Source organism: Parasteatoda tepidariorum, chromosome 8 (assembly GCF_982258835.1).
Source record: "Parasteatoda tepidariorum strain Cologne lab strain chromosome 8, Ptep-v5.0, whole genome shotgun sequence".
NCBI classification, from domain to species: domain Eukaryota; kingdom Metazoa; phylum Arthropoda; class Arachnida; order Araneae; family Theridiidae; genus Parasteatoda; species Parasteatoda tepidariorum.
Genome location: NC_141762.1, coordinates 109,317,445 through 109,329,557, shown reverse-complemented (window position 1 = coordinate 109,329,557; position 12,113 = coordinate 109,317,445). Strand labels below are relative to the sequence as shown.

At 32.0% G+C, this 12,113-nt stretch overlaps 1 protein-coding gene across 1 annotated transcript in view; it reads right to left on the bottom strand.

The window, feature by feature from the left end:
* Positions 1–12,113, bottom strand: part of LOC122270512 (uncharacterized) — a 230,918-nt gene that overhangs the window by 120,507 nt on the left and 98,298 nt on the right. The window contains exon 2 of the mRNA XM_043048103.3: positions 5,288–5,493. Coding sequence (XP_042904037.1) covers positions 5,288–5,493 — 206 coding nt within the window. The remainder of the gene's footprint in view (positions 1–5,287; positions 5,494–12,113) is intronic.

The following is a 12,113-nucleotide window of genomic DNA, read 5'->3' as shown; positions in this document are numbered from 1 at the left end:
ATACACTTTTTTATAATTATCCCACTCTTTAACGGCGTGAACATCTTTGTCATCCCTGACAATCTTAAAATGTTAAAATAAGTAGGAATTTGTATGACTAATAAAATTATTAATTAACAAGAGAAAGAAAGCTAAATATGAACTTACAAAAGGAAATAAAAGCTGACCATTTATATAAGCTTTGCAATCAATAGTTATAAAACAAATTAACAAAAGATAACCAACAAAAAACAAGCTAACAATTATCAACAAAAAAAAAGAAGTTAACAAATAATCACAAAAAACTAGCAATTTATGTAAAAAAAACTAACAATTAATAACCATGAAAACAAGGTAACAATTTATAACTAGCAAAAAAATAACAGTTAATAATTAATAAAAAATAACACATAAGAACCATTAAGTGATGCCAGGAAAACTTAAGTGAAGACGATTAAGAGCTGCACAAGTCGAAAGAGCTAATTATTTAATTTTTATAAATTATTAATAAATTTTTTTAATTAATTAACTTTTATAAACGTACTGTTGTATTTATAGAACCTATTATTTTATTTTACATTTAAAATTATTATCGTTAACTATTTCACACAATGTATTATAGGTAAGCAAACAATTTTTAAACTTATTGTTTTCTTTGTGTACCGCCAAATTTCGAACTTGTTAGAAGTGTTCAAAAAATAAATAAATAAAAATAAAGTTTGGGAATCACTGATTCAGACATTAGGTGTCTGAAGATTCCACAGCCACAATTGTACTCAAACTTTCGAGAACATTAACAGTCATTTTAATGAGCAAGCAAACACTTTAACCAAATAAATCTCGAAACGGAACACACTATAAACAAAAGAAAACAATTTTTTTTTTAAAAAAAGATAGATGAATGGCTAAAAGATAGATTGTGCAACTCATAATAAATGCCTCGCTTTGTCACCTGTAATGGAAACAATTCATCCTTCCAAAATTCTCATTTTAGGATCTTTAATCAGTATTATTCTGGCAAAGAAGAGATAAAAATGCATCATCACCCCCCTCTTCACGACGTGTTAAGAAATTTTTGAGCGTTTTAAAACAGGAGGGTGATTTGTGCTTTCACTTTTCTTCGATAGCTTCATTTAAAAATTTCCCCTTCCCCCCTCTCCCTCTCCTGTATTTAGGAACGGAAAACGAGCAGATAATGGGCATGGAGGATTATAAATTTCCATTACTGTGAACGGAGAGGAATGTAACGAAGTAATCGAGATGAATGGGTTTAGCCATTACTCAAAACTTCACTCCCCCTCTCTCTCTCTGCCCCGATCAAGAGAGTGAAAACAACACAACCCGATCATTTATGTAAAAATTGCGTTGTTCTAACTCTTACGGGAATAAGTGCCATATTCTGCACTACAAAAGAAAAATACAAATCATATCTTATTCGGTAAAGTAAATAATATACAAAATAGAAAGTAAACACTACTTAATATAATTCCTGTCAGAACGGGTTTTAACCGTTCATTTTATTTAAATAGTTCAGCGGTCTCAATCTGCTCATTTTCTTGCTGTTGGGGACCCATCAACGATTGTTCACTGTATCCAATATCTTTGAAAAAAGGCCGGGATAGCCTGATTGGTAGGGAACTGGGCTCCTATCCAAGAGTTCGTGGGTTCGATCCCAGCCTGCCGAAGACTCCCCGTTTGGTGACTGATGCACGTTAAATCTGTCGAGTCGCAAAGTCTTCCATGTTCCCATAACAAATCAATACTTCTGAGGGTACTGATCTAGGAATATCCTCGTCTTCTGAATTGGTTCAAAATGAAAAGGCTACGGAGTTGAATATTAGTAGTCGTAAGCTCAAAAATGGGTCGGCTGTTCAACGACGGTTGTAAAATAAAATATCTTTCAAAAAAGAGGCATGGTGTCACGGGGGATAGAGCGTTCACCTTTCAATTGATTGCAATGGCAATGTCTGGTCGATACGAATTCCGCATCCAGCTTGCACTGACCACAGTGCTGACATATAATATCCTCAGTGGTAGACGGAGCATGGGCTTCAGTCCTCTTGCCGTCGGGCTAACCGTGGGAGGGTTTCCAGATTTTCCTCTCCATGTAACGCAAATGCGGGTTGGTTCCATCAAAAAGTCCTCCACGAAGGGAAAATTTCTCCCTATACTTGATCGAAGAGTTCCCTTGTCTTCTGGATAGGGTTCAAAATGACTAGGCTACGAAGTTGAACATGTAAACCCAAAAATTGGGTCGGCTCTCCAACGACAGTTATAATATAAAATAAAATAGCTGTGAAAGAATTATCTGCAGTACTGTCAGAAATAGTGAAGGTAATTTGCTGTATAAATTATTAATTCATTAAACATGCCTCTCATCGAGGATTGGGTATTTCTTCCACCAACGAAATTATCTTATCGAAGCGAGGAAATAAAATTCTCCATACAATTAAGTGTTTGTCATAGGAATTTTTCATCTTTTCAGTTTCCGTCATTTTAGTAAATCCTTCAGATGGTAGTTTTTTGTCACTTTTGAAGAAAGTTGAAATAGTTCTGCGCAACCCATTCCCTCTCTGTTTTCGGATACACTCGCATGAGTCATTCCAGTGAAATTCTAAATACTCCTTTATGATGTCTATTACATCTTTTCTAATTCAAGTCATGCTTTTTGAACTTATCACATTTGTATCATTTATTTAAATAGCTGCTAAACAAAAAGAATTATTTAGTATAACCGCATGAAACTGCCTTATTTAAGTAGTAATTCAGTCGGAACCACTGAGGCTTTCATTGCAACCTAGTGTTCACCATTTCCGGTTTTATTATAAGGAAGTTAGACAGTATATTTTAATAAAATATGATCAAAAGAAAACATTTCCCACCTTTAAAGCTTCCCATTGTTAAAGAAACTCGGTATATTAAATCGGTCTCACTTATAGAAAACACAAGCGCGATATATATTTTTTTTACCCTGTTAGAATAAAATAATAACTCATTGATTCAATTGTAAAATTCAAACAAAATGACGACCAAAATTCAATACTGTCGAAGTTTCTTGTTTGTAGAATCGAAGCTATAGTATGCCCTTTCAAGTGCCTTTATGTGTGCTTTATTAATGCTGTTTTTTAACTCATATGTAGCACTAAGTACAACTTATAAACATTTAAAACAATGAGTTGATAACTCGGAATATCGGCCACCAGTCACATTGGAAGATTTTACTATACAGATGTAAAAAGCGATGAACTAGATCATTTATTTTTCTGGAATTTGAAAACGGTAATAAGTTACAAAACGATGAGTGATCTAGTTGCACCTGCGTTATTGTTGCATTTTTTTAATAATCTAGTTACGCCACCGATGTTCTTCAGTTTTTGATTTAATCTTGCGTATGATGTTTATTATTCGGTAGAACTGTTGTTTAAGATTATTAAAAAGTTGTTAAGTTTTTAACGTTAGTATGGAAAGATTTTTCAAACAGAGTAGTGTTTTAATTATGTTCTAGTTCGTGCTTTAATATTTCAGTTATATTTTTAATCAGTTTTAGTTCACGTCTTAACTACAGTTGGACTTCTATTTAACGAACTTCCATTTTGCGAATTTCTCTATTTAGCAATTTTTTTTCTGAAGAACAAAGAACATTTTGGTAATTTCTTCATAAAAAAGCTTCCAAACAACGAAAGGAATTTCCTATTTTACGAACTTTTCTTTGAGATTCACTTACCCTATTTCCCAAAATATTCAAACATTTCAAACTTTTTAACGCATTTTATGAGGGAAATTGATTTTCGAAGCCACTTTAACTTATAGAGAAAGCAGAAAAATCTCTTTTCGATTTTTCATTGCGTTTCAAACGAAAAACTCAGACAAAATTAACGGACTTAATCAGCAGTAATTAAAATTAAGAGCGCATGTGGTAATACATGCTTACAATTACTTTTATAATAAATGCAGCCATAATTTTACACATTTGTTAAAATTTCTTTAGTTGAAAATGTTTGTAGTATGATATTGTAACACTGGGTAATGTTTTGCTCTATTCTTGCTTTCCATGCAGATTTCTTTTAGGGTTAAGATTTATAAAGTAAATAGTAGATACTAGTTTACACAATAAAAGTGTATCCATTGCTATTTTAATTGTGCCTAGTGTTTAGGAATATAAACCTGTTTTGTGTTGTTTAAGTATTTTAAAAGTTGATTTTCTATTTACTGGATTTTCCATATAACGAACTTATTATCGGGATTTAAAGACTTCGTTAAATAGAGATCCGACAGTACTTCTTTTCATATTATTATATTTTGATGTATTTTTACTGACCTAATATTAATGGAGCTAATGGAATGCTATTGTAATAAAATAACTGGTATTATAGAATCTCGATTATTCGAGTTTATTGGGATCGCTAGTACCTCGGATATCGGAAATCAACGTTAATTGAAACTGTATATAAAACTCACTGTATATAAAATTTAACATCGTTTGGAATTTTTTAAATGGAAAGGAGGTTTTTTAAATGATATAAATGAACATACCTAAAGTTGTGCTTCGCAGCTCAACAAATTTAAAAAGGAAATCAACTACTAGCAATATATTTTAAAAAGCAAATTAATTTTTTTAAATCTATCTTTAAAATTAAACTAAAAGATGCATTTTCGAAAGTAACTCAAATCTCAAGAAATTATTGTATTTTTTAAATTTAATATGCATTATTTTTGTTAATTTTACGTTAACTGTTTCTTAAAATATTCTGTTACCTTTCCTTGCAAAAGTACACTGTTGGAAAAGTACGGTACGGTTAGCACATTGCCACTTGGTGTTTAATAGGGCAACTGGAAACAAAACATTGTTCGCCATTGTTGAATTCTCAGGATGCAATATTTCTTGCAAGATGAGTGTTTTCGGTGGCAGTAGTGACGGACAGCCAACTTAAAACTGTGGTCTTTTTCAGGGCTCAATCAGAAAAAAAAAGACTGTTATCGGCTTGGTAAAGAGAAACTTCGGTTAATCGAGGATCTTCTGCACATGTGTAAAATTTTGTCAATCAGGAAAGTTGGCACAAATTGAAAAAGAATTATATCGTATTTGGTACATACAGTCCTGAGCCAAATTATTAGACCCGCTGTAAGATTCTATCTAAAATAGAATCTTGTAGTGCGTCTAAACAATGTGGCCAGGTACTGTAGTTTCCATATGTTTACCGATAAATCTCGTTGTTTATCGTCATATTTAGCTGAAAATGGCGAATTTTTTATTTTACAAAAAAGAACCTAAAATACATCATAGGAATAAAATAAAAAATGTACTCACATCGACGCTAACTCCTTTTAGGGGAAAGAACTGACCGGGGGGTTTGTCCCTGGGCACGTATCTATAAAATTCTACGTCGTCTCTATACCATTTTATGGAATAAAGTGGATCTCCTTCCAGATCATAAGCACACTGTAGTTGTACATCTTCTCCAACCACTACAAGATTTGGAACATGAAGAGAAACTAGTTTTAAGCACCACGCACCTGAAAACACACAACAACATTTCAATATCGTCTGCAAAATAAAAGAAAATCATTACAGCATGCAACAGTGTTGTCAGAACTTAAAATTTTAAAAGTAGCAGATTCGAACACTTTGTAGCCCCTCAAAGAAGTACGTTATATATATATATATATATATATATATATATATATATATATATATATATATATATATATATATATATATATATATATATATATATATATATATATATATATATAACGTACTTCTAACGTACTTAGGATTACAAATAATAGGATTACATTATACTGTAATAAGAGAAATACTAGGTTACTAATAGAAAACTAGCATTTATTTCATGAAATAATTTAAATGACAAGGGTCAAGTTATCTGGAATGTCAATTTATCCGAGGGTACTGCGTTTTTTTAAATGAATCAAATATGACGTTTGCCAGTTCCACAATCAAGCCAATGATTTACAGAGGTTTCTGCACGCGTTTTTTTTTGTAAGTTCATTGCTGAAAAGCCCCTTTCAACCGCTACAGTACTCCCACACAGAGAAAACATCAATTCCACCAAACGCAGTATGTTGCTGTATTTCTAGATTAGAGGGTCATTTTAGATGTAAGTAGCTAGACTCTTGTAAGATAACAAAAATTGAAAATGTATCACGAACATTAACGGCAAAATGGCCGTCCGTGCGGACGTCGGATTCGAGAAATTCGTTGTCCGGGGAGAATTTCTGACCGCCGAAGACGGGCGGTTTTTCGAGCCCTTATGTATATATATATATATATATTCAATGTTATCGTTTTAACTCAGATTAAAGGTCACGTGATTTATTTTTTCCAGAAGATAAACGGTTAATAATGGTTGGAGCTAAAGATTCTTTTCCCATAATACCATAATACAAGCCGTGTATTTTTCTATATTGCGATTTCACGAGTCTACGATTTGAAACATAGATATGGAAAGATTATAAACTCCGAGCAGCAAAACAAATCAAGAATTTAAAAAAAAACGGTCCTTTCAGACTCTTTTTGTTATGGGAAGAAAGAAAAAAAAACTTGAAAAATAAAAACATTTCTGTTGCGCATTTTCAAGATTTGTAGCTATCGAAAAATAATGAGTAGCCCAAAAAGTTACGGGTACTCCAAATTTGATTTTTAGTGGCGGGGACTTTTAAAAGTAGCCCAAATCTCAATCTGGCAACACTGGCATGGAATATGCCAAATATATGCGGCGTAAGATTAGAATAAAACTTCCACTTTACAACTTCCGGTATAGTAAGGCTAATCTTTAAAAACACGTCATCCTGTATTGTTATGACAGTTGTTCTCTTTACAATATGTGTTTATTTATTCAATTTGTAAATGAAAAATGTCAAATTAAATCTTATATTTTAAGAGCATCACTTTTAACAGCTGGGAAGATGACTGGAGGTCTAGTGACAAGGGAAGACAAACTTATAAATTCTTTAAAGACCCTAGTATAAAGCGCCTGCATTAGCAGAGGTCTAAATCCTAGATAACTAATCATAATTAATAAAAAACGATTCTTGCCAGTTTTGCTAATTCAAGATGTACAGTGCATAAAGAACATATCACCTTGAATAACTTTTGATCTAATGATCGGATCTTTACGTTCTAGGACTCATTCTTAATGGTTTGAGGGGTTAACCTCAAGTATGCTAATCAATTAGCACAGACGATATTTTAAATTACGAAATCAGACACAAAAACGTACTTTCTCTGAATAAACACACTTTTTCAACGGATTTGGATTTCTTACCTTCAAAATAGAGGGAGTGGTCACAATCTGGGAAATATGGTCAAAATAGTTTGGTCCCCTTAATGCTAATTTTACATTTTGCGTATTTCGCTACATCTCGAGAACTTCTTAAGCGATTTGAAAAATGTTCACACACAATTATAAAATTCATGCATAAATACTTTTTTGTAAATATTTAATATTTTTTATTATTTTATTTAATATTGTCGAAAAAGTTTTGAAATGTAAGGCATATAACTTTTTACATAATTTAAAAGCACATTATTTTACATAGCAAAATACAAAATTTGTGTGAAATGAGTCGAATAGTTCCTGAAAAATCGAATTTCAAAAAAGTTATATTTTAAAACTTCGATTTCACGGGAACTATTCATTCAAATATTGTATTTTGAAATGTATAATTATATTCTTTAAAATGAGTTAAAAAATTGTATACCTTACAATTCAAAATGTTTCTAATATTAAATATTAACGTTCTAATATTAAATAAAATAATAAAAAATAATAAATATTAACTAATTAAACGAATTTTATAATTGCATGCAAAAAGTTTTCAATTCACTTAAAAATTTCTCCCAATATGGTGAAATAAGCAAAAGAGTAAAATTACCATTAAGGAGCCCAAACTTTGGATCGCCCTCCTGATTAAGGGGACTATATTTCCGAAATTGTTGCTACCCCCTTACATTTTGGGTGTCAGAAATCTGAATCCATTGAAAAAAAAATTAGTTTATTAAGAGAAAGTGTGTTTTTGCTTCAGATTTCGCCACTTAAAACTTCGTCTCCGCTAATTGATCAGCATACTGGAGGTTAATCCCTCAAACCATTAAGATTGAGTAAGATCCGATCATTAAATCAAAAGTCATTCAGGGTGGTTCATTTTTTGAAGCAACGCTCCCTTCACATTACCTTATGTACAGCACTTTCATAACTAGTAAAATGAGTTATCCGAAGCTTTGATAAGATTTGTGGTCAAACAGTCGAATGTTTAGTTCTCATTTTGAATATTGAAAAGCCTTCATATCAAAGTCAAAATTTTTGATGGTTTATGTTGGTTTCAGTGAGATTCATGATGGTCCAACATCATTTGATGGTCACCATCATCCAACATTTTCCATTATGCCTTCATGTCAACAAAACTTCCATCATTCCATGATGGAAAATGTTACTTTAATACTATGATGGTCAACCATCAAGAGAAGTTTGACTCTCATGGACCAACAATCCATGATGGTTCTTGATGGTTTTAACCATACATTTCCACGATGGTTTAATGGGAATTCTTGTTGGTTCTTAAGAATATACCATCAGAACAATTTGGTTTCTTTATGTTGGACTATCATAACTCAGTCCAAATTCCTATATTAGAATGATGGTTGTTCATGATCGTTTCAACATTTGATTTCTAAGAAACTATGATGGAAATTTCTGATGGTTTAACTCGAACAAATTAACAAAACAAGTTGATATTCTTATGTTGGACCATCAGATATCAGATCGACTTGGGGTGATGGTTTCTTATGTTGGTTACCATCAAAAATATAATGTTTCATGATGGAGTTGTTGATGGTTACCATCAAGATTATGCTGATCCATCAATGGAAAACCATCAAAAATTTTGTGTTGGGTACTTCGACGAACCAAGAGCGCAGAATTCATCATTTCCTTCAATCGTAGAAAAGCAGTATGCAAATACTGCAACAAGCCAATTTGTGGAAAAGAACACATTTTCCCTTTGTCAAGCGTGCAAACGATAATTTTACCATATATCTGTTTCCTAATTGAAATAAATACTTTTTTTTTAAGTTAGGATCATTTGTCGGAAATAAATATAGGAAGTTTTTCTAATTCGAATGATTTGTTACAGATTAACATTTATTCAAGTCGAATTATCTGAAGGTTAAAAAGACTCCGCTTCGTGTGCTGTTGTCGCAACTGTTGTTCATAAAATGACTCCTTCTGTCGAAACACAAAAATGCATGGGGGAAGTATCATTGGAATAAACTGACGGTACTAGAATAAGTACCGATGCTTCTTTTGTCAACACGGAAGGGGGGGGGCATATAAACGCCGATTCTTAAAGCGGCAACAGCTTCCTATCCATTTGCATAATCGCCCAACTATAGTGATTACCCACACTGAGGATAACTCAGTTACTATAGAGAGAGAGAGCCGGCTTCTTGCAAGGGGGGGGGAGGAAGTGTAATGGCGTGTGTGTGGGGGGTGTCTTCATTTCCATCTCATTAGCGCCCTCGATTTCAAATCATTCAATTATCAACTCAACGGTACGAAGATAATTGAATTTTTTCTGCCCCCCCCTTTTCATTACAAAAGATGAACGGGAATGGGGGGAGGGGAGGGTGATTACGCCCTTTGATTCCCCAATTAGAGATGTTTTGCGATTCCTCTCTCGCTTGCTAATCGAATTTTCTCGATCCTTTTCCATAAACCCGAAACACAAATTTGCAATTTGAAACTGGAAAATAGACGTTAAGGCCCCGAGGACCCCCTTTTGGTCATGCATACCTGAATATATAAAGAATTAATAATACATTCCGTGGTTTTGGGAAGAAAAAAAAAGAAATTAACGTCTGAAAATATTTCATCTCTTTTCTTCATAATTTTTGAATCCCTTCCCCCTCCCCTCTAGAGATTCGAATAAATGTAAGTATTCTAAATAGAGGTAATTTTACGCTTTTGGAATCCTGATGAAATGTTATCCATTACTTTTTGGGGGGTGTTGGTGTAAACAGGCTTCTTTTTTTTTTCTTTCTTCCCTTAAAAGATTTCGGAGAAAAGAGAGTTTAATTGGTTTCTTTCATCCCTTTAATTTGACCCGTTGGCTTTTAATTATACCCTTCGAAAAATATTTTACCTTTAAGTTTTTATTATTGTTATTAACATCACCTCTCGAAACTTCACTTCCCGTAATCGATACGTTTTGTATCGTATCGTATCGCAACCGTATAGCAAAGTGATGGAGTTATGAAACATTTTAATTTATTTCGTTGAGCAGAAAAGAAAAGGGATTCGAATTAAAAGTGATGAAGGCACACCTTATTATTTCACAATTGTACGCATTAACGAATAAAGAACTAATTCAAAATGGCGACTTCTTAAAAAAAAGAAATCTCCAACCGAAACATTTTCTAAAAACTTTTTGTATTGATCTTCACCTAGTGATCAGTTCGGATGAAATATTCTGAAAAAATTTAAATTCGCTCTGAAAAGTTGTTTAGGCCTGAAATTCAAAAAGAGAAGTTTAACGTGATTCTTAAGCATTTCAATGTTTCGACTGTTTTTGGTGGTCTTAACCACGTTTGGTGGTCTTAACCAATGTTTGATGGTCTTAACCACGTATTGGAATCGACAGGTAATTTATAAATGTAGAAAAAAAAAACACAATGGAAATTATAATTATTGAAGGAAGCAAACCATAGTGGGTCATTTGAGTTAATAGGTCTATTTATTCTTGTCAACTTGTTATTGCTTTTAAAAATAAACAAATAAGCTTAATACAGTTAAAAACTGTGAAAATATGTTCTCTTTTCAAAATTCAAATTGTTTTAGACATTTAAACGCAGCTCATATTATACACACACATATTATACACGCACACACACATAATACACACACCTGATATATATATATATATATATATATATATATATGACCTGAATCGGTGGCCATAAATACAGAGGTCATTGTTGTATTAAAAGATCAGTGTTGTAGGGGCGATAATCACTATAAAAATTGTGATGGATACCCATAAAAGTCGTTGAGTACACCTGCGTTGATTAAAAAAAAAGGTAAAGAACAATTCTTTATGGTTTTTATTTCTTCTATTTATTGTTTTATGGATCTACTCAAACAGAAACAGATGATACTTTTATTATAAACCTACTCAAGATAATTATTTTGATCACAAAGCATTTTATTTGTGTCGTGAATTATTTTGATTTAGTTCAAAAAAAAGAATAATACGTATTCATGTTCTTTAAATAAGCATCACTACTATTGCTCATAATATTATGTTGCTGGAATGAATATAAATATATATACTGGGAGAATTAAAAGGATTATTATATTATATAATTAAAATCTATTCACTCTGAGCATACAGTTATATTATTAGACGCTCTATAAGATTCCATGTAAAATTATAATTATCAGATGATACTAAACAGCTGTATTGTTTTTACTCGGAAGCATCTGTTTGCGCTCCTGTATCAATTGTTTAAACATTGCAATACGTTCAAAATAAATACAAATAGGAAGTATATGAAAAATCTCCTGAATAAAAATCCTTTATATGTATGTTTAAATATAAAAATATTGCCTATAAACTCGTGAAAAACATGTCCTTATTAAAACACTACAGTACACCTAATAATTAGATCTAGTGATTATACTATACTAATATAATGCTTGATATAATAAATATTCTATATTTATATCGTCTAATTTATCCAATTGTCAAATTTATATAATATATCGTCCTATTTAACCCACTGATACAGTAACGTAAAAAAATGCAAACCGGTTTTAGTAGCGTAAAAACAATAAAGCTGTATAGATTGTACAAAGAACCTTAAGTGCGTCTAATAATTTGGAGAGAGACTGTATTATCATGCTAACTTGCTTCTAAACTGTTTATTTATGAAACTGTTCGTTCATATAATGAAACAGTAACTATACGCTGTTCCTTGTATAGTTTTGTAATACCCATGGCTGGAAAATTGAGTTAACAAAATCCTTGTATAAAGAGACGATTTATGTTGATTCATTTGAAAACAGTGTCTTTTTTTCATCCATTTTTTTAAAAAAAAACACAGTAGAAAAGATTTG